Here is a 27,567-nt window from a genome sequence, read left to right as displayed (position 1 = left end):
CATTTCCATTCATAATTCATGTCAATTTAACTGAACTTCTTTAGTAATTTTTACACATTTATAAATTGGGGATTCTTTTCATACCTATAAACTTGTCTTTTTATCCTTGTTGAACTCAACTGACTCACGTGCCAAACTGAATGAATGACATGCCTCCTCTCATTCATTCAGTCAGCTGATCCTCGTTCACATATAAGATGAGAGTTTTTCATTCATTTTGTCTGCAAATGAGTATGCCAGTACATTATCATGTCTCATCTCTTTCAGATTAAAACAACCGACTCGACTGGTTCAGTGAAGGGCACATTCATTCAGTGAGTCAAACCAAAGGCATGCTGCTTCACAGCCTGCACTCGAATGCTATTGGCTTGCTCTGTTGTCAGTCTTGATTGGCATGAAAAGCCACCAAAGCAGTGTTGCACTTCAGACTAGAGCTCACTGGCTTCGAAAGGGAGGGACATCAGTGAACGAGAAGTATGGGTCAGTTTATGGAGATGAATGAGAACAATTTGTCTACAAAGACTGATTAGTTCACGAACGAAACATCACTTGTCAGAGAAACTATAACCCAACCCTAACACAACCCCTAACCCTAACATATCAGGTAGAACTTTCTTCATTGATATGAATGATTTATCAAGCCTGAAAGTCCTTTCAGAAAAGGAAACTGCGAGAGCAAATGAATCCGAATGAAAGGCAGGTATAAGTCTGATTCACGCTGTGCATCATGCTGTCATTGAGGCAAACCAGAGAATTTGAGATCGGAGAATGCATATAAAACTGACTGATGACATGCATTAATGTTAATTTCTCATAAAAAATAAAATAAAAAAAAACTGCTTTAATCGGTAATTTTAGAACCCAAGAAGGATTTTGCTTAGGGCTAGGGCTGGGCGATATGGACCACAAATCACATCTCGGTATTTTTAGGCTGAATGCCGATGCACGATTTATATCTCAGTATTTTCTACAAAGTGGACTAAATGTTCAGTTGTAAGTCAAAGCCACATGTGAGATGGTAAATGAAGATTGCAAGGCATTTTGTTTCGAGGCAGAAGACCTTTCGGGCTGTGAATGCTTTGCGGCCGGGCTTGCAGCAGCAGCACAAAGTTTAACACATACTGCAGTTTATGGCGCTGTTGTAAATGGTGGAAGAGATCTGAAGCGCTTCCACTTTTGGATGAAACCTGTTTATGGCATTCTCTACAGATGACATGCAGGGCTCGACATTAAGCATTGTGATGTGCTTGTCCTTTGGACAAGTAAATTGGTCATTCACTTGTCTGAGTAAAAAAGTTACTTGTCCAGAGAAAAAAAGGACATTTTGACAGGTATTGGTTACATGCTCAAGAAACAAGTTTCTGTTGTTTGCTTTCTAAAATTATGATATGGCCAACCTAATAGTATTATACCTATACAATCAACTAGATACTCTGGGATAAAAATGTAAACTGCGCTGGGTAGGGGAGGTTATTTTATGTTACATGTGTGCACGGTAGTCAAATAAAGGAAAGCATCCATCACCCTCACTTACAGCAGGGATGCTTACACTTCTGTGTCACTTTCCATCATGTTATTGCAGCAAGCTCTACCATACACAATACATACATTTATCATAATACCAAAATTTCAGTAATCTTTAGTGAAATGTGATGATTTTTTTATACCAGCTTCAATGCCACAACAAATAATAGCCTAATACTAACTAATTTGTTAATTATAAAATAATTAAGTTCACAAGTTATTATTCAAGAGTAGTAAACAGTCAGTATTAAAATAACAAAAGAAAAGCAATGAATAGAAGAAGAAAAACACTATATAATACAAAAAATATAAATTAAGAAACAGTGCTTTTTAACAACTTTTAAAAGTATTCCATTAAACATTCAGAATGAAATTGACATAAACTACTACTGGTCTTCCATGTATGAATAATACTTTTATACTAGAGTTATACAAGTAAAGTTACTCAGCCAAGAGCAGTGAGTGGTTTTGTCGTTTTCTTGTTATTGTTGTTTGATTAATAGTAAGGATACACTAGACAACAGTAGGTCTATTAGGTTACATTTAAACTTACAAGTGGTAAATTTTGATACAAATCAGCTTTTCCTCCAATGTTTACATTCACTTTAGACATAACTCTCTGTGTTTACATGAACACCTCACCAAGACGGGCATTTTGGCAGAATATTGAAATGTATTTGACCGTTTAGGCGCGAGCGTTCTCTGAGCACATGTACATGTAAACCGCGCCACACACACACGAGCTGCCTGTCAGTAAAACAGCGCACAGCTGTTTTGCTGCTCATTTGATCTTTTAAATCCAAAATGTTTTCTTTTTACTAACCAGATCTTCTTCGGCAATGTGAACTGGCGCTGTGTCTCCCTCCATATTGCAGGAGAATTTGTGAGCGAGTGGGGAATTCCTTCTCAGATGACTTAGTTAAAACCCTTGTACAATAACGGCAATTCTATAATTGGCAATGGTGTTTGAGCCCGGCCCCTTTAGGCACACAGCTGGCCTATAAAAGTGGGTGCAAAATCACAATTTCTTCAGTATTTTTTGACTGAGGGACAAGGAGCGTATTGCTTGCACCATGAAGCTCTAGGTCAGTAGTGCGGCCAGGTTACGCAATGTCTTGTTCCCTTCATCTCAAGGAACCGAGGTTATATGCATAACCAGAGATGTTCCCTTTCGATTATGGTCCACTTGACGCTTATGGGAACAGCGTCCAATCACGCTGCACTACTAACATGATGTTACACCCAACAGAGGGGACTTGCCAGAGGCATAGACACTTGAGGAAGGATATGCATAGGATGTCAGAGGCCACACAGGATGGTGACGGCATCAAAGACATGCCTCAAGTGTATAGAGTAATGATTTATCCCCCTACATAGTGAAAACCCAGCAGGGAAAATGTATCTCAGACTGGGAATTTATATGAACCTTATAAATACACACAGTATGAAGGCAGAGTTTAATAAGTGCTTATGACTTTAATGGGTTATTTTTACAATGGCCTGTATACTGGCAGCTGTATCAAAATTATAGCAGATAGCCCGCTCGTTATAAAAGTGCATTGACTTGCCTGTTGAGTGTTGGAATAATTAGCTCTCTTAGACAGAAAAAGAGAGAAGTAACATCTAGGTTATTAAACCTGTCGAATGTGCTTGGCGAAGACCAACCTGCTGCTCAACATATGTCCTGCAAGGACACACTGTTTACCCATGCCCATGAAGAGGCCCTGCCTCTGGTCGAATCTGCTTTCACACCGATGGGGTCACCCTGTGATTCACAGGCGAGGGAGATCGCATCAGTGATCCGATGAGAGAGCATTTGTTTAGAGACGGATGTGCCTTTTGTGCATCCTCCAAAGCAAACAAAGAGCTCATCCGATAGTCTGAACTGATGCGTACGCTCCACATAAATATGCAATGCCAACACCAGGCATAACAAGTGCATTGTCTGTTAGTTAAGTTATTATATGATATTCAAATTCATCTTGCTTTTGATGTTTTATAAGCACTAAATATGCTTCTCATCTGGAACGTGGATGAGCGCAGTGTGCTTAAAGACTGGTTTTGCATGAGTATTGTGCGATCCACCGAGAATCACATACGAGACGCGCTCTGCTCTATCCTACTGTATCTCTGGAGCACACAGGTGCAGGTGCGACGCACGTCAACCAGGCTTCCCTCGATATGTGAGATCCGGTGACAGGATAGCGCAATGCGGATCACATGACTGTCTCATTAAACTGGGCTTTTTTCAATATCGTAGTGCAGACGACAAAACTTATGCGACCCATTTGAATTTTTCTAGAGAATTTTCTAATTTAAAGCGTAGTGGAGCAATTCAACCATTTCAAATGGCTGCAGCACTAACATTCTGAACAGCTCTGACAAGGGAAATGGAAAACACCTGCTCTTCATCAGCATCAATTACAAGACTTTTCACATCAACACATCAACAACACCCTTACTTACATTTATCATAGGAAACTTTAACAGAATTTTTCATTACAACTGTTACATTAAAAAAGTGGTTTTAAATGTGTTTAGGCTAATATTTTTAACAAATAAACAATGTCTTTTTTTTTTTTTTTTTAAGAAAGACTAACTACCTTTGTAATGAGGAGCCAACCATGGTCTTTCTTGTGATTATGGCATTACAAATGCAACTGTTAAACAATGAAGGAACTATGGTAAACAAAAGGGCATGTAGAATAAAAGCCTAGACCTTTATAAATTATTAATAAACTCATGTGTACTATTTTAACACTGTACATTTCCTGTTCTGAATATATTTGAGATTAGGAAACAAACTGGCCTGGTTTGGCATCAGACAGGCCAATAATCAAAATGATTCCTAAATCATGAATAGTTTGGTAAAAGGAAACAATATCTGTTTTGGAGTAGGAAACAAACATTTCCTCTATAGAAGCATAGTTCCCAAATCTGTAAGGTGGTTTACTCATGAATATTATAACTAGGCCTATAGAAATAAGGTACGTTAATTTGACTTCCCACAGCACCTTGAAGTACAAAAAAATTTTTGAATTCAGAGGTTCTCGATACACAGATGATCAAATAAATCATATTAATTACAAACATAAAATGCAACTACATATCTAAAATATTAATTCCAATTTGTAAATTAAAAAAAAATAAAAATAAAAAACAACATCTAAAAACTGCATCGCGCATGTGATGACCATGTACGTCAGCCACCACCGAAGATCATGTTTGAAATATTTTTAATGTGCAGCAAATTTTTTACTATTTTTTAAATTAGTTATTAGTAATTAGTTACAATTATATTTGAACAAAATGACATCAACTTTAACTTTTGCATTGTTTACAGAGACAATAAATAGCTTTTTGTATGACTATGCAACAATTACAACTCAATTTACTATGAAAGGTGCTAATGGATTTGGGTTGAAAAATTTTCAATTAGTAAAGGGAGGCTTGACAGAAAAAGTTTTGGAACCACTGGCCTAAGAGGTGACTTTTGTGGCTTGCAGCGCCAGATCTGTAGCGCTGCGGAGCTCTTTGAACAGCTCTGGTTCAGGACCCTGTTCGTTCATCTGTTTGAGGAGCTTGGCCAAAAACACCTGGAGTACTGCCATAATATGGAGTGCCAAGCTGGGCTGACCCGCCACCGTATATGTCTTCCCAGCCAGTGCAGACGTCAGTCGGCAAGGTTTAGAAGGACGGGTGGGGTGAGTTTTCCATCCCAGGGCAGCGGTCGGGCAGAGGTGGGCCGCAACTGCCTCTTCCATTGGGGGAGCTTCTGATTGCCCTTCTGTTCAGCTCGATTCAGCGTGGTGAAAGCGGCAGCCCCTCCAACTTGAGTGCACGCAGAGTAGGGGGCATGACACGTCTTCGTGAGCTCCGCGTGGACCTCCGGGAGGAATGCCACTGCTCTGTGGGACGGAGTCTTTTAACGGCAGCTGGACTGCAGGGACCATTCATCCAGGTGAGATCTTTCCCGCTCGACTGGAGGAAACCACTGTAATCCAAGCTCCTCAACCACCCGCAAAAGGACGCGAAGCAGCTCAGCATCAGTGGCATGTGTACACTCTTCACCCTCACCGGGAGGAGGGGCGGCAACATACTCCGCCAGGCCTGACCACTCACCCACTGATGCTGCGAGGGACATGGCATCATCCCATTGTCAGATCCATTGAATGTGACAAGCCTGTGAGCTACGATGGAGGGCCAGAGATCATCATGGGCGTACTGCACAGGCGAAGATGCTAGTCAGGAGATCGAGGGGTTCAATCAAGTCATGCGCCGGCACAAGATCCTCCCTGAATTCTTCCAGCTGAAATTTGTGGGCCTGCCGTGCCTCCTTGTATGGTCCCTCAGGAGTCACAGAAGAGGAAGATGGGGGGGCACGGGAGACGGAACTGTCCCTCAGAACGAGGGTGATTCTTATATATATATATATATATATATAAACTCAGCAAAAAAGAAACGTCCCTTTTTCAGGACACTGTATTTGAAAGATAATTTTGTAAAAATCCAAATAACTTCACAGATCTTTATTGTAAAGGGTTTATACAATTAATATTACCAATTAACCATAAACAATTCATGAACATGCACCTGTGGAACAGTCATTAAGAAACTAACAGCTTACAGATGGTAGGCAATTAAGGTCACAGTTATAAAAACTTAGGACAGTAAAGAGACGTTTCTACTGACTCTGAAAAACACCAAAAGAAAGTTGCCCAGGGTCCCTGCTCATCTGTGCCTTAGGCATGCTGCATAGAGGCATGAGGACTGCAGATGTGGCCAGGGCAATAAATTGCAATGTCCATACTGTAAGATGCCTAAGACAGCGCTACAGGGAGAAAGGAAGGACAGCTGATCGTCCTCGCAGTGGCAGACCACGTGTATCAACACCTGCACAGGATCGGTACATCCGAATATCACACCTGCGGGACAGGTACAGGATGGCAACAACAACGGCCCGAGTTACACCAGGAACGCACAATCCCTCCATCAGTGCTCAGACTGTCTGCAATAGGCTGAGAAAGGTTGGGCTGAGGGCTTGTAGGCCTGTTGCAAGGCAGGTCCTTACCAGACATCACCGGAAACAACGTCACCTATGGGCACAAACCCACCTTTGCTGGACCAGACAGGACTGGCAAAAAGTGCTCTTCACTGACGAGTCTAGGTTTTGTCTCACTAGGTGTGATGGTCGGACTCGCATTTATCATCGAAGGAATGAGCGTTACACAGAGACCTGTACTCTGGAACGGGATCGATTTGGAGGTGGAGGGTCCGTCATGGTCTGGGGCAGTGTGTCACATCAGACTGAGCTTGTTGACATTGCAGGTAATCTCAACGCTATGCGTTACAGGGAAGACATCCTCCTCCCTCATGTGGTACCCTTCCTGCAGGCTCATCCTGACATGACCCTCCAGCATGACAATGCCACAAGCCATACTGCTCGTTCTGTGCATGATTTCATGCAAGACAGAAATGTCAGTGTTCTGCCATGGCCAGTGAAGATCCCAGATCTCAATCCCATTGAGCACGTCTGGGACCTGTTGGATCAGAGGGTGAGGTCTAGGGCCATTCCACCCAGAAATGTCTGGGAACTTGACTTGGTGGAAGAGTGAATTAACATCTCACAGCAAGAGCTTGCAAATCTGGTGCAGTCCATGAGGAGGAGATGCACTGCAGTACTTAATGCTGCTGGTGGCCATACCAGATACTGACTTTTACTTTTGATTTTGACCCCCCCTTTGTTCAGGGACACATTATTCCATTTCTGTTAGTCACATTTCTGTGAAACTTGTTCAGTTAATGTCTTAGTTGTTGAATCTTTTTACGTTCATACACATATTTACACATGTTAAGTTTGCTGAAAATAAAAGCCTGTAAAATATACTGTATAGTAATAAAAGGATTCAAATGTCTCCACCGGAACACTGCAGGGGAGCGGGTCAGTCATCTCACTGCAGGTGCTCCGTTGTCAAGGCAACGAATCATCTTGCTCGCGTCTGCAGGCGAAGAACCCGTCCACTGGTGGAGTGTCTTTCGACACCGAAGCAGAGATGAGAGGGCATGTCAAGACGAGAGATCAAGTCACTGTCTTGAAGGAAGAAAATTCTGAAGAAATGGTGATTTCGCACACGCTTATACTGTATAGGCCAACAGTGCGCCTAAAGGGGCAGGGCTCAAACACCATTGCCAATTATAGAATTGCTGTTATTGTACAAGGGCTTCAACTAGGTCATCTGAGAAGGAATACCTATAAGTGTTAGCTTAATCTGACGCAATGCAGAGTGAATCGTAATTGAAAGGGAACTGCTATTAATCATAGATATGGAGGATGCCTCAATTAGCAGTGCAACAACTGAACATCCATGGCCAAACCTGAAAGAGTTTTTCGCAATGAAGAAGGCCAATTGGTTGATCATGTCATGAGAATTTAGCTTGCTCAAGCCAGTCAAGATATCAGCATTAATTCTACCTCTAATTTGAAGAAACATATCAAGGTAAATTTCATATTTCTGCTTATTAGATTCTCTGTATCTATAACATAGCCCGTAAAAGAGCTATTTATCACTGAGATTATTGGGCTGTTGTGAGAGGTTTATGCAATGTTAGATAGGTTATAGGGCTGGGGGATAAAATGATTTTGATATTTATCAGGGGGAAAATCCTCGATATCGATGAGAAACTTTTGAGTAATTTTCTATATTTAGCCTATGTTCTACATCTAGACCAGGGCTGCTCATTTCATTGATTGCCATAGCAAGACAGCCACTGATTGGTCTCTATAAAATCTAAAAGATTGACTTTTTATTTCCTTGTTTCTGTAGCCACGCACTGTTTGACTGGCAGGCGGCTGATGTTTGTGCACTTTACATGCGCGTGCCCTCGTGCTAAAGCCCATGGTATACTTCGATTTTATTATTTTTTGGAATTAGATACACGTAGCGTTTATCATAGATTATTGATGTATTTAAAATGTTCAAAAATACCTCAAAAATACCCAGATTTTTCATTCTTACTGGCAAAGAGCCATAAAAGTGAATGCAAATTACGGTATGTACTGTACGCTACATTTTGAAATTGCAGCATACAGTGTTTATTATAAGGGATCATCGCTTTTGCAACCCAATACTCAATACTCACTTCTCATGAGTACTTTTAAATGAGCTACTCTTTTTTTATTTGAGTAGCTTTTAGGACATGTACTTTTACTTTCCTCGCACTACATTTTTTGGGAAGTAACAGTACTTTTACATGAGCATGATTATTCAGTAGGGTACAACAGGACTAAGGGCACCCTTTAAGGAAATTTTCCTTTTTTTCTGGTCACAAAATGTATCAAGGTATATATATATATATATATATATATATATATATATATATACAAATTTCATAATCATATAACCTACTTGTAAACAATGCAAACTGTTAAATCTACAATAATTACTACTACTGCACTTTAATAATATTCAGACAATTGTGTAAAGTCAGTGTTTAATTACAGAGTATCTTCTGCATCTCATCTTTCATCCAAAAATTATATTAGCACTAACAGTTGACACATTTTTTGATAAGCTGCATAAAAGTCTTCAACTTGGGCACCATATCATGTCATTCTAAATTATTATTTTGCATCATTAAGCAATTTAATGATGCAAAACAATAGAATAATAATGACTCACTTGAACTGTGTTTTGTCCTACAATATATTGCAGTAGGTAAGTTAAAAAAATTTTAAGAGATATTTGATGCCTTCAAGCTGTAAATGATCATACTGTGGTTGCATTATATACTGAAACGGGGGAAAGAATGAGTGTAGATTAAATCTACATTAAGATACATTAAATCTATGTAATATCCCTTCAAGTGCAATAAAAACATCATTTTTTTTTTTTTTAATAGTAATGAAAAACTTTAACAATAGTCTGTTACACTGTCAATTTTTCAATTTGTCAAAGATCAGATCTTTACCATATAGACTTATTATGATAAATAAATAATATTTACTATATAATTATGGCTTATTATTCATACTTTATTATAGTTCAAAACTAACAATAACAACATGATTTTAGATTATTCTGTATAATATTTCATTAATACGATTTCATTTTAGGATAGTTCAAAAGGGTATTTTAAGACAGATGTTTGCTGTCATCTAGTGGTAAAGGATAGTACTGCTTTTGCAATAATGCAGTTGATCACCACAACTACTAAAACAGTGATAGTCTGTTGCTATGTGTATGCCAATTCCCTGTCATTGATCATCTTTTTAATGCAGACTTATTTTTAATTTTATTTATTTTTATTTATTGCTTTCCGACATATACATCTCAACTGCAACATTTTGTGACATATTTGACACAAATATATATTTGTTTATATTATTGTTGCTGTTTTTTTAGAACTCTGTAACAAAGAACATAGTATTAGATCGACCCGTCTGCTGTTTAAATATCTGAATATGTATTACTAATTAATTTCAATAAGCATTTTTAACATTCTGTGACAAAGTGACATTTGTGACTACATTGATTATATTTTTGGAATATATTTTCGTCAACATTCAGTCTTTGTATTGTTTAGACAAATAAAGTTGTCATTGTCTGGATTTTTTGCATTTCCGTTTCACCCGTGTTTTTCCAGCAGCAGCCTGCTGAGCTTTTTAACATGTGCGATTGAAATAACTTTGCGCATCACGCATGACAACAGCAACCGCTTATCTGATTGGCCCCTGCGCGCATCAATTAACAGAGACCGAACGCAACAGTTTCCGAGGCTACCAATGAAATATCATGGAGGCGGGACTCAAGGAAAGACTCCTCCCATCACAATGACGTCATCCCCGCAGTGTTAAGCGCGCACTTGTTATCAGAGTCGCGCGCGTCGTCACGTCTAGCGAAAGCTGCTGTTGAGCTGAAGGTAGGAAATCAGCTACTAATCAATGATGAAGCATGCATGAATGTATTCTGCATGCATTTATTATAGTCATTGGTCATACATGACATGCATGCAGTAGAGTGGGATTGACAGGACTCAGATCGCAGTGTTTTGAAACGTTGGGCCTGTAACCATCTGATGAATCGGACAAATGCAGGGAGTCAAACTCTATAAAAATGAGCTGTATTAGTATGACTTTAAATGCATGTAAAAGCATGCGCCAAATCTGCACATGAATGACAATGCATATTATGGTGATATAGTTAGTTAGTTACCCAGCTGTCTACCTAAACAAAAACATGAAAGGCTGATGTGCTACCCCTTTTTCCTATTTTAAAAGTTTGACTGTATTTAGTTCATGAATGCCCAGCCGCCACGAACTCTTTTGTGGATGGATATATGATCATGTGCTGGAAATGCAGTTGAGTTGCATCAGTATGTTAGGAAATCCATTAAGCCTTGTGCGTCAATAAAAATAAAAAAAAAAGTTACTCAGAGATACTTGGATGACAAAAATGTCCACGTCAAAAAACTGCCATAATATTATATATTAAAAAAAAAAAAAGTCCACTTTCAATTAGTTATTTTTTTTAACCAACATCAGTCCTGATCATAACCACCAAATATTCATTCATTTTCAGGATGTTAACCCTTTAAATGCCAGTTTGTTTATATAATGCCACTGTTGTTTTTTTATGAAAAAAACAAAAACAAAAAACAAACACAAAAAATGAATTATTTTCCATATACTAAATGCTAAGGGGAATTTCTTTTTGGAATATCACAGTCTTGGATATGTCAATGATTAGCAACAACATTGATTTTGATGCATTATTATTTTTTGTGCAGTGTCATATATATATATATATTAAAAAAACACTCAGGACCTTAGAGGACAAAAATGTTCATGTCAAAAAACTGCCATAAAAATATTATATAGTAATATGATTTTCCACTTTCACTGACTTAGATTTTTTAACCAACATAAGTCCTGATCATAACTATCAAATATTCATTAATTTTCAGGATTTTAACCCTTTAAATGCCAGTGTGTTTACATAATGCCACTGTTGTTTTTCACACACACATTTCTCAATACACACCTACAAAACACACTCTGACATCCATACCAACACAAGAAAAAAGCATGTATTTGCTCCATAGGCTAAACATGAGAAAAATGGCGCCATCTGGTGGAAAATATAAAAAATGTAAATTCTGAAGCCAGGGCCCTGGAATGAAAGCATAATATCATAGAATTCATGGTTTTATGCTTTAATGGCACTGGGGTCAAATATTGCAGTTTTTAATGGGGACATTTTTGTCCTGAAGGTCCTGAGTGTAATTATTTTGTGTACACCGTGTATTATAGATGTGTTTTAGGAACTGAGGTTGAAATATCAAAATTCCCCCAAAAAGACACTAATTTGGCAAAATTTATGCCAATGGCATGAACACAGGCAAAATGATCGAAAAAAAAAACAAAATGAAAAAGACATAAATGTCCCAAATGTTGCACAAGGGTTAAATTCAGCATCAACATCAATGCATGCCATCAGACTGCTTTTATAGTGAGGTGACATTTTCCTAGGTTTTCATGTAAGGGAATGTTTCTCCTGCCCAGTTGTACTGTACCTTAAATGTGTGATGATGTGGAATTCTGATATAGTGTGTGGTGGAAATAATTAAGTTAAACTTTGTACTTGTATAATAAATGGATTGTTTCTGAAATAAATTTGTCATACTGTCCGCTTTGGTAACGATATGTAATAAAGCTTATCAGATCATGATAAAAAATCTTTAAATTTATTATATTTTGCCAATGCATCCCTTGTCAATTCTCATTTTCATCATAACCACATACTGAGGCTGGGTGATATGGCAAAAAATTTAAATCTCGATGTTTATCAAACTTATGGACGATTCGATTTGTTCAACTTTTAAATGTACTCCAACATGGTTCAAATTGTATGTTCTTTATTAGAATGCAAGGTGACCTGGCTAGAGAAATTCAAGTTCTTTTCACTATAGGAAACAAAGGTGTGCAAGAAAAATTTACAAATGCACCACAGGGGGAAGTTGTCAACAGAGTGTAAATGTAAAATAAATTAAAATCTAATAAACCCAGATGTTCAGAAATAATAGAATAAGAAATCTGCAAAATAATTCTTAGTCAATGTAGGTATTCATTTGTTCTAAACCAAGTCCATCTATAAAGTTATCTAGAAATCAATATCTATAAATTATCAAGTTTATCTAGTATATCAAACATTTTGTGTGTATATTCATAAACCCCTGAAGATAGAGACGTGCCCTCTAGCGGTTCACGCTGAGCAGCGCAGTAATATGAAATAATTTTATCATTACAATTCAACTCACAGTGTTTGTCAAATGTTGGCTATAGATGCATTACACTTGGAACACGTCACAGAACAAAGCAATAATCTATCTGAATCATCATGGCAAAAGGAGCGGCGGATGTTTGATCCTCCCATATATAGCCTCTCCATGATTTGAAATGAAGTGTCTGTTACTGTCAAGTAACTAACTTTTAATTTTTTTTTTTTTTTTTTTAAAGTTATGGTCTTAGATGTGCTACAATCACACTGTGTTGTGGGTACAATCACACATTGTGCTGGGAATATTACCGCTGTCTTTTATATCATTCTCCATCTTGTTAACCTGTCACATTCATTTGGAGCGCGCCACAAACGTGCAGCTGATCAGATCGGGAGTGGCATTAAGCATTCTGAATTCTTATTCGCTTCCTTATTCAGCCTTTGGTGGATTTACAACGTATCTAACTATAGTGTTGGCAAAAGTTTTTGCTAAATCTCGATTTTTCGATTTATAAAATATAAAAAAATTTGTCAAAACGCAAATGCAAATTAATCAGAAAAATCTGAAAAACCACCCAGCCCTACCTCATTAATTTTCAGCAAATTATGAAAATACCAAATAATGATATGCTTCCCCAAATGAAAAATCATCCTAATATGTGCTAAAAGATTCTGTTTTGCAAGTCATACTGCTCTTTATTTTAACTGAACTAGTGAGGAATCACATTGAGACATGTTATAAATATTATTTATGTCAGTTTATTCTTCTTCTTCTTCTTCTTATTATTATTATTATTGTAACTGATTGACATAACTTTTTTTCACCTCTGTAAATCCCTTAGGCACTAGAAGGCACCATGGCCACACCAACGTCTCTAGATCCAGATTTGGTTCGGGAGGTGTTGGAATGCCCCATCTGCCTGGAGACCTACAACCAGGACCAGCTTCGACCTAAACTGCTGCAGTGTGGTCATTCTGTGTGTCGTCAGTGCCTTGAGAAACTCCTCGCCAGCACCATAAATGGTGTGCGCTGCCCCTTCTGCAGCAAGGTGTCTCGCATGAGCAGTATTTCCCAGCTGGCAGACAATCTCACCGTGTTAAAGATCATTGACTGTGCAAGTTCATGTGGATCTACTATGGGTCTTATGTGCAAGTCCTGTAAGAACCGCCTGCCCCGTCAGTACTGTCACGACTGCGTCATCGTACTGTGCGACATTTGCAAGAACGAGGATCATCAGCGCCAAGGTCACGTCGTACAGGCCATCCGCATGGCTGCCGAACAGCAGCGGAAAGACCTCAGTGGGAAGCTCAGCAACTTGCGGGAGGCAATGGGTAATATTCAGAAGAAGAAGGCGGCCATTGACAACGTGGCGAAATCGCTCCGACTAAAGTACAAGGCTGTCCAGCAGGAGTATACCAAGGCTGAGTTGCGGCTCCAGGAAGAACTTGGCCGCTCGCGCCGTGCCTTTGCCACATCTATGGCTGAAGTAGAGAAACTCAATGGACAGATTCTGGAGGAGCAGACCTACCTGCTCAACATCGCCGAAGTGCAGTTGGTTTCTCGTTGCGACTACCTCACCATGAGGATAAAGCAGACTGATATTGCTCTGCTGGAGGAAGGGAGCAATAATGACGAAGAAGAGTTGGACTTAAAAATGAATCTGCCTGTCATTTTGAAACTACAGGAGCCTGAACTGGTTAAAACAGAGCACTCAAAACCCTTAGATGTGGCACAGCTGACTACAAAACCTTGTATTGTCAATGCTGAAGAGGAAGATGGACTTGAGTTTGCCACTGCTGCCACTGACCCATTGGACATTTATCGTGATATCGACATGGTAATGGCAGTTGAAGAGGCGGTTTGTGCTTCTCCCGGTAGTTTCAAGTCCAAGTCTGTAGATGGAGGGGGACCTTCTCCAGGGGCTACTGGCGGGCAGCTCTGTCAGTTCATAAAAAAGATGGGCTGCAAGGGGAATCTCCCTGGTATGTTCAACTTGCCGGTAAGTATTTGCGTCACTCCGCAGGGTGAGGTGCTCGTGGCTGACCGAGGGAACTACCGCATCCAGATCTTTAACCGTAAGGGCTTCCAAAAGGAGATACGTCGCAACCCAAGCAGCATCGACAACTTTGTCTTGAGCTTCCTCGGCGCGGACCTTCCCAACCTTATTCCTCTCTCTATAGCAATCACTGCTCAGGGCCTCATCGGGGTCACCGATAACTATGACAATTCCGTGAAGGTTTATACCACTGACGGCCATTGCATCGCCTGCCATAAGAACCAGCTCATCAAGCCATGGGGGATTGCCGCCATGCCTTCGGGACAGTTCGTTGTGTCGGATGTGGAAGGTGGAAAACTGTGGTGCCTGGCTGTGGATCGTAACGTTGGGGTGGTCAACTACAACCGTCTATGCTCTGCAGTCAGGCCCAAATTTGTGACTTGTGACTCCTCAGGGACAGTTTACTTCACACAGGGCTTAGGCCTAAATATTGAGAATAGACACAATGAACACCACCTCGAGGGGGGGTTCTCCATCGGCTCGGTGGGCATGGACGGGCAGTTGGGAAAACAACTCAGCCACTTCTTCTCAGAAACCGAGGACTTCCGTTGCATCACAGGCATGTGTGTGGACTCTAACGGGGACTTGCTTGTGACAGACAGTGGTCGGAAGGAAATTCTACAGTTCCCGAAAGAAGGTGGCTATAACATTCTCATTCAGGAGGGCCTTACGTGCCCCGTAGGGGTGGCTGTTACTCAAAAGGGACAACTGCTAGTCTTGGATTGCTGGGACCACTGTGTAAAGGTCTACACGTACTTGCAGAGGAGGCGTTCTTCTACTTGTTAAGATCGCTGTGCAGATGTATGAAGGACATTCGAACGATATAAAAGACTGGTAACTTCAATTGAAATTATAAATGCAACTGCTTCTTAGTGCTTTCTGACCAGTAGCAAGCCATGGCCTGGGTCAGGCAGCAACCATTCACCACTGCCATGGAGCAATTTGAAGATATTATTTTGGCTGCTAGGGACATGCATTTTGAATAACAGCACAAATGATGGCAATAACTGAGAGTGTTTTTCATTTAAGTGTGCAAATCAGTTTCTATTTGAATTATTATCATTATTTTCTGTACTGCTGTAATAGCATTAAATAGTCTTCTGATGAATTGAAAATAAAAATAAAATTAATTATAAGGTGGTTTTCCTGAAATACCGCAGGGGAATTTGGATAACTCAAAACACTATTGGTGTAAATTCCATGTTCTTGTGTCATGATTTTACTTATTACACGTAATGCCTCACTGTTCAAGTGCCCCCTCATACCTGAAGCCTGTGTCAGTAAAGAGACTTGCATTTAAATGGACAATATGATTCTATTAAACATTACAACGCAGTGTATCTAGCTAACATTATGTTTGGAAAAATCATACTTGTTATTCACTACAACTTTAAGAATATAATTAAAATGTCTCATTTAAGTAGTTTACAATTGTGAATCATTGACTGTGATTGGGTTGTTCTGTGATCTGGTTTGCGAACCCATTGCTCTGTTGAAGTTACCAAAGGACTGTCAAATTCAGGAGATATTAGCATGTAATCAGAGTTGCTGCAATAGTTAATCTACTGCAGGGATATGACTGAATCAAAATAGAAAGTGAGCAGTTTACTATGTTACACAATATATGAAATAATTTAAGTGTCCTTGTTTCTAAGAGGTGGATCTTGAGACTGTTGCTTAGTCTATCAAACATTTGAGTGGGAAATATGTCGAGTTGGATTTGGACTGTGACCATATTTAACTGCATCAGTCATCTTTTAAAGCTTTAGATGGACTGAAATTGGTGTTCTGCTGTAAAATCATAATTCTATTCAACATATCTGTTTGCACATTAAAGGTTTAGTTTAACTAAAGAAAAAACAATTCTGCTGTCATATCCTAACCTTCATGTCGATTCAAATTTGTATGACATTTATTCTGTGGAACACAAAAGGAGATGTTAGGCAAAATGATAGTCTCAGTCACCATTCACTTTTATTGTATGGGGAAAAAATACAATAAAATATGCAACAAAGTGAATGGAAACCGAGGCTGTCAATCCCAACATTCGTCCTAACATCTTTTTGTGTTGCACGAGAGAAAGTCAAATGAGTTTAGAACAAAATGAGGGCAAGTAAATTACGACAGGGTTTGCATTTTTGGATGGACTGTGCTTTTAAAACTGGTCACCTGTTACCTTTTCATAGAGTAGTGAATTTATACGCATACATTCATCAATATAAGATACCATCGTGAGATGTTTTCGTCTTGTTTCGTTTTGGTTGTCAAAATATATTGTGTGACTCAGAAGACAAGTACAGATCAACAATTCTGTGATGTTAATTTCAGGAAACTTGACAAAATCTGTATGAACTTGCCAGAAAAAAAAAAAAAAAGTTATATCAGCAGCGTCAGGTATAATCAGATATAAATGACAGGTGCTGTTTACAGTGGTATTTATCATGCATTACAGTCATTTTAAATGTTGTAAGGCCTAAATTATGAGTATTTTCCTCAGACTGTTGGAAGGGTTTTTATGGCAGGAGACTATGAATGGACATATTACTATCGTAAAATTACAAAACGATCATGTTAAAGCATTGATGTTGGTGTCAGTGAATTGAGTCCAAATTCATGTTTGTATTGTTCATGACCAATTGCGTGCAATAAATTCAACATATCTGAGATGTTCTGGTCTCAAAGAATATTTCTTTTTTTGTGTGTGTGTGTGTGTGTGTGTGTGTGTGTGTGTGTGTGTGTGTGTGTGTGTGTGTGCGCATTTAAATAAAAAAAAAAAAATAAATCAGCCGTTACCAGGTCACTTATAAGTATGTGTATGAAACAATTTTGTTGAACTTTTATGTTACATGCAGTGCTGGCTCAGTGGTTAAAGCTCTGGGTTATTGATCAGAAGGTCAGTGGGTTCAAGCCCCAGCAATGCCAAGATGCCACTGTTGGGCCCTTGACCCTATTTGCTCCAGGGGCATTGTAGAGTGCAGGGTCAGCTTAGCTGGGATATTTGAAAAAAAATTATTTCACTGTATATGTGCAAATGTAAAATGTGTGACAAAAATAAAGGCTTATTCTAGGCTTCTTCTAATGCAAATAGCTAATCTTAAAATTCCAAACATTTACCTAAAAGTTACTTCTGGAAGAATGTTCCAACAATGACATATTCTCAATTACAACTACTGGTGGTGATCTATTGACTCTACATGTATCTCACATGCACTCCCTGTTGCATTTTTACTCTTTAAAAAGAAGAGGAAATCCCTGGAAATACTATGTGCAACTTGTGTTTTTATTGTCTACTTTTCAATAAAAAGTTAATGTTTAATTTTCTTTTCATTCCTATATTTTAAGCAGTTAAGGCTTTTTTCCCCAAGTTTGAAAGGTTTCACAATCTGATCGTCCCCCCATATCTGTTTCATATATAATGTTGGTGTGCCCCATATGAGCCAATAAATAGATGGATGCTTTATTTTTTTTACAAAATCAATTCTGATGGTAGACAGTAGAGTGCTGTATAATCTCACAATACAAATCGACATTTATTTCAAAAGTATTCTTGCAGAGCATTTATTGTGTTAAAATAACTTATGTAGGGGGCCTGGGTAGCTCAGCATGTATTGACGCTGACTACCACCCCTGGAGTCACGAGTTCGAATCCAGGGTGTGCTAAGTGACTCCAGCCAGGTCTCCTAAGCAACCAAATTGGCCCGGTTGCTAGGGAGGGTAGAGTCACATGGGGTAACCTCCTCGTGGTTGCGATTAGTGGTTCTCACTCTCAATGGGGCGCATGGTAAGTTGTGTGTGGATCGCGGAGTCTCCGTTGTGTCATGTGATAAGATGTGCGGATTGAGGGTCTCTGAAGCGGAGGCAACTGAGACTTGTCCTCCACAACCTGGATTGAGGTGAGTAACCGCGCCACCACAAGGACCTACTAAAGTAGTGGGAATCAGGCATTCCAACATTGGGATAAAAAAGGGGATAAAAAAATAAAATAAAATAAATATTTATACTAATTTCAATAATTTACACCTATATTTCCTGTAATAAAAAAATATAATAATTATGTTTGTTTAAACTAAATAATTAATAGCTTGCAATGTATTTCTGTTGATTAATTCAGACAAAAAAAGACACTTTGTATGTTTTTATATTATTATAATAAAATATAATCATGTCATGAAGGCAAAAAGTAAACAACCACACAGGACTGTACATAATCTGCCATTATTCATCTAGACGTTAGTTGACTTTTCATAATTTTTCATGTGTTTATGTTTTCTCATATTGGACACAGGACACTGCACAGCACAAGCTTAAATACACAAACTGCAAAAGATGAAGTATTTGTATTGAAACTTTATTGATGTATTTATTTCTTTATCATCCCCTTACCTTTCTGGTACTGCAGCCAGAGCTGCTGTTGACTCTTCTTGCTGGGGAAGTAGATGATGCAATTGAGTTCAGAGCCGTACAGCGCCTCAGAGATGTAATGACTGCCGTACTGTTGAATAAACGCCAGCAGCTCGTCACGTGTGCTGTCTGCTGTCAGGGATTTCAGGACCTTTGAGAAATCTGACAAAAGCACCATCACACACACACAAAAAAATTATTCTTTTGAGAAAACTTTGTCTTTTGTAAAATAAATAAATACTGTAATACTTAAATGTATATATCGTGAGCAGGAAAAAAAAGCTAATTTTCCTTGAGGTGTGCCTTTAGCCCCATAGTACCCTAAAGTACGATTAAATAAAGCATGATAGCCAATATACTGTAGGCTTCTACAACTTGACCAGAAAATATGGCTGCTGTCCTGGACTGCGACTGACTTAACCGCCATAGCTTCCCCAGCCCAAACATAAATGTACGCGACACAGTAGCTGGTCCTACTTTTCTGATCTTTTATGTGACATAAACATGATCGGATGAATGGCATAAGCCTGCGATTCCATGCCAAATCCGACCCGAGAGCTCAAAATAAAAAGAATTACTGTTGGCACCCCATTGTGAATCGGGGAAGACAAGAACAGTGTTGTGAACAATTTTTTGTTTTTTTTTTGTTTTTATGTACTCACTCAATAATGGACTTTTGTTTATTGCAACCAAAAAACTCTTACGTAGTGCAGCTGTAAAGTGTTTTGGATCATTCTGCTGAAGAAACATTGAAACAAACACCTTTCCAAGAAAATGCAGTATTCAAAAAACTCCAAAAGCATGAGTTGTGAAAAATTATATGTGATCTATGAACTTTTAACAGCTTTATACTGTGCATGCCATGAGGACACTGTAAGTATATCCCTCACAGCCTTGTTTTCATTCACATTGAAAATAAAATATGGCACTACTGTGAATAAGTTATTTTGTTTGATATTAAAATTATCCATGTGAAATACATGATCAAATGATGTCTTGCTATAAAACAATAAATGTGTTAAACATACAGGTGCATCTCAATAAATTAGAATGTCGTGGAAAAGTTCATTTATTTCAGTAATTCAACTCAAATTGTGAAACTCGTGTATTAAATAAATTCAATGCACACAGACTGAAGTAGTTTAAGTCTTTGGTTCTTTTAATTGTGATGATTTTGGCTCACATTTAACAAAAACCCACCAATTCACTATCTCAAAAAATTAGAATACATCATAAGACCAATAAAAAAAACATTTTTAGTGAATTGTTGGCCTTCTGGAAAGTATGTTCATTTACTGTAAATGTACTCAATACTTGGTAGGGGCTCCTTTTGCTTTAATTACTGCCTCAATTTGGCGTGGCATGGAGGTGATCAGTTTGTGGCACTGCTGAGGTGGTATGGAAGCCCAGGTTTCTTTGACAGTGGCCTTCAGCTCATCTGCATTTTTTGGTCTCTTGTTTCTCATTTTCCTCTTGACAATACCCCATAGATTCTCTATGGGGTTCAGGTCTGGTGAGTTTGCTGGCCAGTCAAGCACACCAACACCATGGTCATTTAACCAACTTTTGGTGCTTTTGGCAGTGTGGGCAGGTGCCAAATCCTGCTGGAAAATGAAATCAGCATTTTTCAGCAGAAGGAAGCATGAAATGCTCCAAAATTTCTTGGTAAATGAGTGCAGTGACTTTGGTTTTCAAAAAAACACAATGGACCAACACCAGCAGATGACATTGCACCCCAAATCGTCACAGACTGTGGAAACTTAACACTGGACTTCAAGCAACTTGGGCTATGAGCTTCTCCACCCTTCCTCCAGACTCTAGGACCTTGGTTTCCAAATGAAATACAAAACTTGCTCTCATCTGAAAAGAGGACTTTGGACCACTGGGCAACAGTCCAGTTCTTTTACTCCTTAGCCCAGGTAAGACGCCTCTGGCGTTGTCTGTGGTTCAAGAGTGGCTTAACAAGAGGAATACGACAACTGTAGCCAAATTCCTTGACACATCTGTGTGTGGTGGCTCTTGATGCCTTGACCCCAGCCTCAGTCCATTCCTTGTGAAGTTCACCCAAATTCTTGAATCGATTTTGCTTGACAATCATAAGGCTGCGGTTCTCTCGGTTGGTTGTGCATCTTTTTCTTCCACACTTTTCTTTTTCTTCTCAACTTTCTGTTAACATGCTTGGATACAGCACTCTGTGAACAGCCAGCTTCTTTGGCAATGAATGTTTGTGGCTTACCCTCCTTGTGAAGGGTGTCAATGATTGTCTTCTGGACAACTGTCAGATCAGCAGTCTTCCCCATGATTGTGTAGCCTAGTGAACCAAACTGAGAGACCATTTTGAAGGCTCAGGAAACCTTTGCAGGTGTTTTGAGTTGATTAGCTGATTGGCATGTCACCATATTCTAATTTTTTGAGATAGTGAATTGGTGGGTTTTTGTTAAATGTGAGCCAAAATCATCACAATTAAAAGAACCAAAGACTTAAACTACTTCAGTCTGTGTGCATTGAATTTATTTAATACACGAGTTTCACAATTTGAGTTGAATTACTGAAATAAATGAACTTTTCCACGACATTCTAATTTATTGAGATGCACCTGTAAACATATGAAGAGGGAGTTATTTATTTGTTTTATTTATTTTTTATTGAAAGAGTAGTTCACCCAGAAAGTATAGTGAATATGACCTGCATGTTCATGCGAGAACTTGCATTGTTTAGCGCTAAAAACAACGCAAGATCTCTTGTGAACACAGCATGAGCTACTGTGAACAAGCTTCTATCATAGCATTCATTAAGCCCATCAAAACTTGTACTGAAAAATGACTAATTTGGGGTTGTTTCTCACCAAAACCTCTCATATGCATCCAGAAAACTTGGAATATGACGCACGTGTAACAAGGACTACTTTCATGATAATTTTGGGTCCCTTTTAAGCTCTAAAATGAGTCACTATCAACTGCCATTGTATTTAGGATATTCATTGAAATGTATCCTTTTGTGTTCCACATAAAAAGAAAGTCAGGGATGTTTAAAACAAGTTATATACTACATGATTATATATGAGTGAATAATGACAGAATTTTCTTTTTAGGGGAAACTATTCCTTTAATTTGTTGCTGGTGGTGTTTTACCTGTGGACAGTGTGATGGCGCTGAGTTTCACCTTATACAGGTTACTCCGCACTCTCCACTGTTGCATCATGGGATATCCTGTGGCTTCACTGAACTGGATATCCCCTGAAACATATAAACACATAATGTGATGAGTAAAATCTAATTTCTGCAATATTCTCAAAAACTGTTTCCTACGAGAAACAAAAAGGTATTCCTCCAAGTGGCACTTACTGAAAGAAAGCCAAATCCTCCATTGAGCCACAGGACATTTATTTATTTTTTATTTTATTTTTTTGGTAGACATTTGTACACTGAAAAGTAATTTTGTTTAAATCTATTTGTTCCAATGATTTGTGCCTGATATACAAAAGGAAACCCACCCTTGAAACCGTATCATCTATCTATCTATCTGTCTGTCTGTCTGTCTGTCTGATTAATGATGCTGGGAACCATTAATAAATATATATATATATATATAAGTACTTTACTGTGACCAGGGGACACATATGCTTTTTTAGGGGGTCGGCCACCGACAAAACTGACTGGAAAGGAAGGGATTAAAATAGCTGACAATAGGATGAACTGCTGTTTCCTTTTCAACATGAAGAATGTGTAAAGACATCATCAAACGCATGCAATTTAGCACCAAAGGAACTGAACAATGGCCGATCAAACAAAAACTTAAACTGTATAGCTTTTAGACTATGAAAAAAAGATGATTGACTATACCACAGATATCAGACATAGTTTGCAAGCATAAACTGCACTAAATTTGATGCAATTAATTAGCTTTTATTATCATAACACAGTGCTTTGCCTTGAGTGCTCGATCTTCCTCTTGATCGTATGTGGAACGTGTGACTCGACTGGACTGACCAAATTTAGACATTTGAATAGGTTTCTGCCACAATGTTTTAGATAAACATTTTATATAACATTCAATAATCATTCAATTTAGTCATCAAAAGTACAAATAACCTAAATGTTTTGGACATTCAAATAATACATTGCAAATCCACTTTTCTTAAAAATATGAGGGGGCACAAGCTCAGGTTAAATAAGCATGACAACTCTGACTGTGACTGTGGTCCATCCTGACCAGTGCTGAAAAAACAAAACAAAAAAATAGGTAGTACGTGACAGTAATTTACCCCTGAATAATGATGCTGGGAAACATTAATAAACACACAGTGAGAACATGAAATTCATTTTGACCCTACATTTTTACCCGTTTAACAAAGCCGTCACTGAGGTGATACCGCTTTGGCCACTGGGGGCAGTGTTTCACATTTCGGTATGCATGTACTGATTTTAGCTGTTTTCAAGAATCCCTGTTTCATGCTAATTCTATTTCTATGGTTATTCTATGGTTTCAAATTACTGAAGCACTCTGAAATGGAAGCATATCCTCAAAGCACTGTATCAGCCAGCCTAGTATCGCTACTTACTGACAGATACAATGATGGTTTAAATCAGATTTGAACGTTGCCACAGAAACTGGGAGAGCCATAATCACTACTAACAACTCTCCAGCTGTTACTGAATTAGCCACTTGTCATTTGAGTCCATATTTTGTGAGTGAAAACAAATACATAAAAGACTGCTCAGAATTTGAGTTGAGATAGAAAGCGATATTAGGGAGAAATGGAGGGTTTCTGCTCTTGGGGGTTTTCTGTGAAATGTCTCGCAGTCATTGAAGCAGAGAGCAGCCGTTCAGTGTGCTGATTCTGCAATTACTGTCAGTTTAATAGAAAAAAAATTTCTATTAGATCATAGAAAAAAAAAAGGAATTTTCGAGCTGTTTGAAAAAATAAGTACTGGTTGTCAGGCAACATTGAGTACATCTTACAGTAGGAAAGACTCACTATATACCATTCATGCTGTTTGGATGTATTGTTCCAAACCTGATCTCATGAAAATAATGGGACTTTGGAGACATTTCTGCAGCAGTTCCAAGGTGCTGGTACCTGGTGGATATTTTGAGAAGTGTAACAAATGTATTTAAATTCCAAGGTGCCCACCAGACTGATACTGCGTGAGATTGTGTGATGGGTTGAGTAAAGCTGCCTGAAAAGCATGCGTTTTTAAAGGCCACAAATGTAAATGTTCTCCCAAACAGATGGATGTATTTTATTGAGTTTTAAATCAACAAAACCTCCCTCTCTACCCTAAACCTTACCGATTTTTCTGCGCTCTTCTGGACTTGTACCCATTCCTTTGCAATGGAAGTGCAACGCTATACAAGTTGAGCTACCGCACAATATGATCACACACAAATAAGCTTGTAAATGTAGTTAGTTATGTAATGCAAACAATGTATCGCCTTACAAGACATGCACTATAGTAAAAGTGTTAAGATGCCATAAGATAGCTTCTGTAATCCTTATTTAGTGTTCAGCAATTTGGCCTGTCCTGATGAACAACACTGCAAACTATGCAGAGCATAGCCAATCATTACAGATCCTTTACATACATTATAACTTACATGTAGAGTAGCAAAAACTACCTGTTTAATTCTAATGGTCAAAAAGAGAGCGGAAAATGGTCATGTACTGTATGTTTGACCTGAGAGTAGTTGTAGGTTTGGCAGAGGTTCTGACAGAACTCCTCGACACTGCTCCTCCACAGGCAGAGGGATCACCATCAGACCATCAGCCAGCTGCGGAAAATCCTTGATGAAGTTATTATCCCTGAAATACAAACACAAATAAACAAGGATAAAAAGTTATATATAAGACAGCTAATATGTTTGATGACAAGCTGGTATCATTCATAAACTGTATGACCCCACTCACACTACATCAAGTAAATTGTCATATTGGTAACCTGCCATTTAAAAGCTATTTAAAAGGATAGTTCACCCAAAAATGAAAATTCTCTCATCATTTATTCACCCTCATGCCATCCCAGATGTGTATAACTTTCATTCTTCTGCAGAACACAAATTATTATTTTTAGAAGAATAGCTCTGTAGGTCCATACAAAACAAGTGAATGGGTGAAAATGTTTGACAAAAAGCACATAAAGGCATCATAAAAGTAATCCATATGACTCCAGTGTTTTAATCCATATCTACAGAAGCGATATGATAGGTGTGTCTGAGAAATAGATCAATATTTAGGTCCTTTATTGCTAGAAATTCTTCTCCCTTTCTTTGTACGAGGCGATATGCATAAAGAATGTGAATTGTTAAAAACACAAGAAGGAGAAGTGGAGACTGACCGAGTAGGGAGGATTGTTTATAGTAAAGATGGACTTAAATATTGATCTATTTCTCAGACACACCTATCATATCACTTCTGAAGATATGGATTAAAACACTGGAGTTGTCTGGAGTACTTTTATGTTGACTAATGTGATTTTTGGAGCCTCAAAATTGTGGCACCCATTCACTTGCATTGTATGGACCTACAGAGCTGAAATATTCTTCTAAAAATCTTCATTTGTGTTCAGCAGTTAAAAGAAAGTCATACACATCTGGGATGGCATAAGGGTGAGTAAATGATGAGAGAGTTTTCATTTTTGGGTGAACTATTCCTTTAAACCCCCCCCCCCAGCTAAATTTAAACATTGAAACAGTTATGAAACACAAAAAATTCAAAAGCAAAAAAGGTAAGATACATAACGTAAAAACCATGGTTTTGGCAAACATCAATTGTACATCCCCATCTCATGACAAGTCATAATAATAGTTTAAGGTGGTGAATTTGTAAGAAATCCACATGCCACTTTTATTCCCATAGAGAAAAACCAAAAAATGATGTCGAATGATGATTTAGAACAAGATGAGGGAATTTATTGGCATACATCAATCATTTGTATTGCATAAACACATATACTTTACTGTGAAAGAATATTTTTTATTTTTTTATTTTTATTTCACAGACACAAAATTTCCTTCCGTAAAATAAAGTGTTGGATATGAGGCTAGTTAACATTTGATGCCTGTATTGCATCAACTTGTAATTCTGTTTGTTGACTGCTATGGGAATATGGAAATAAAAGTTGTACCTTTTCATACCCAATATTAATATCATACAATATCTTATGATTTCGCCATCTCATACAAATTAGTATGAGTTGTCATGAGACTATGTTGAAATTGTAATACATTAATTACAATGAATACTGTAAAATATAAAACATGTGAAAACTTGCACCAAATGTGACAATCATGAAAAAAAAATAAAATAAAATAAAAAAAAAGAAACTTGCTCTGAGAAAACAAGACAGCCTGTGAGTTAAAATCATTTTAAAGATGACTCTTGTCTTAATGTATCCCAGTGTGGTTCTATTGTGTTCACTTGTTTACCCAACAGCTATTACAAAAATAAAATGGTATTGGAATTCAGAATTCTGAAAATTTACTGTAATATAAAACATATCTTGTTTTTTAAAACTAACTGACAAACTTACTAGAGAAAACACTGACAAAAAAGTTCCACAAAATGACATCCATGCAAAAAACAAACAAACAAACAAACAAACAAACAAAATAAAAAAAAAAAAAACGCAACAATGAAAAAACATTCCATGTCATAGATATTTATGGAATATACATGTATGTCTGACAGATTTTGATAATTGAATGGATCATTTTGCATGTGATTGCTCACATGATGAAAGAATGTTTAGAAGTTGTGAAGAGTATGACAATTTCAATGAGAATAAACTCATTAAATCAGTTTTGATCAGCAAGCCATGTGCATTTACAGTTTTTCTCAATCGATTTTATGCATTTCTCTAAACTCAGGTCACTGCTCTCAATACAGTTAACACAGCCATCTGAACACTTTGTTATTGTCCTAAACAGATCGTGCATTTTTCTCGATTTTCCTAATTTTCTCGAAACACAACATACAAATTTATCTGATCTAAAATTCATGCTTTCAAAACAGTTAACACAAACAACTAAATTAAAGTCATACTCTCACATGCACATGCCAGGTTGTCAAATCCCTTCATATTGATATCTGCTGTGATAGTAATGCACACAGCAAAGAAATGCAATTTACTAAATTCTTCACACAACTGTCATGTCTTTGCTATCTATAAAAGGGGTCAAATATGAAAATTCAGAGCAAACAAACAATGAGGAAGAAGAAGAAGAAGAGGAAGAAGAGGAAGAACAACACGAAGAAGAGGTGCAAAATGAGAAGAGGTAGAGTGGGTAAAGGAAGAGAAAAAAGGAAGAAG

The 27,567-nt window shown here is 38.1% G+C and overlaps 2 protein-coding genes across 2 annotated transcripts in view; one reads left to right on the top strand and one right to left on the bottom strand.

Moving 5' to 3' along the window:
• LOC127435466 (astrotactin-2-like) overlaps positions 1–27,567 on the bottom strand; it is a 716,076-nt gene that overhangs the window by 120,700 nt on the left and 567,809 nt on the right. The window contains exons 14-16 of the mRNA XM_051688999.1: positions 24,937–25,061; positions 22,390–22,494; positions 19,241–19,420 (exon numbers count right to left, since the gene is read on the bottom strand). Coding sequence (XP_051544959.1) covers positions 19,241–19,420; positions 22,390–22,494; positions 24,937–25,061 — 410 coding nt within the window. The remainder of the gene's footprint in view (positions 1–19,240; positions 19,421–22,389; positions 22,495–24,936; positions 25,062–27,567) is intronic.
• Positions 10,385–17,545, top strand: LOC127435723 (E3 ubiquitin-protein ligase TRIM32-like). The gene is made up of 2 exons (XM_051689336.1): positions 10,385–10,443; positions 13,643–17,545. Exon 2 carries the CDS (start codon positions 13,658–13,660, stop codon positions 15,641–15,643), a length of 1,986 nt encoding a protein of 661 aa, XP_051545296.1. The 5' UTR covers positions 10,385–10,443; positions 13,643–13,657; the 3' UTR covers positions 15,644–17,545.

The sequence above is a fragment of the Myxocyprinus asiaticus genome, chromosome 4 (genome assembly GCF_019703515.2).
Source record: "Myxocyprinus asiaticus isolate MX2 ecotype Aquarium Trade chromosome 4, UBuf_Myxa_2, whole genome shotgun sequence".
NCBI classification, from domain to species: domain Eukaryota; kingdom Metazoa; phylum Chordata; class Actinopteri; order Cypriniformes; family Catostomidae; genus Myxocyprinus; species Myxocyprinus asiaticus.
The sequence above is the reverse complement of the archived record's forward strand: the minus strand, read 5'-3'. Positions and strand labels throughout refer to the sequence as shown.

Coding starts and splice junctions, on each gene's coding strand:
- LOC127435723 (XM_051689336.1), top strand. CDS start 13,658: ATGGCCACACCAACGTCTCTAGATCCAGATTTGGTTCGGGAGGTGTTG.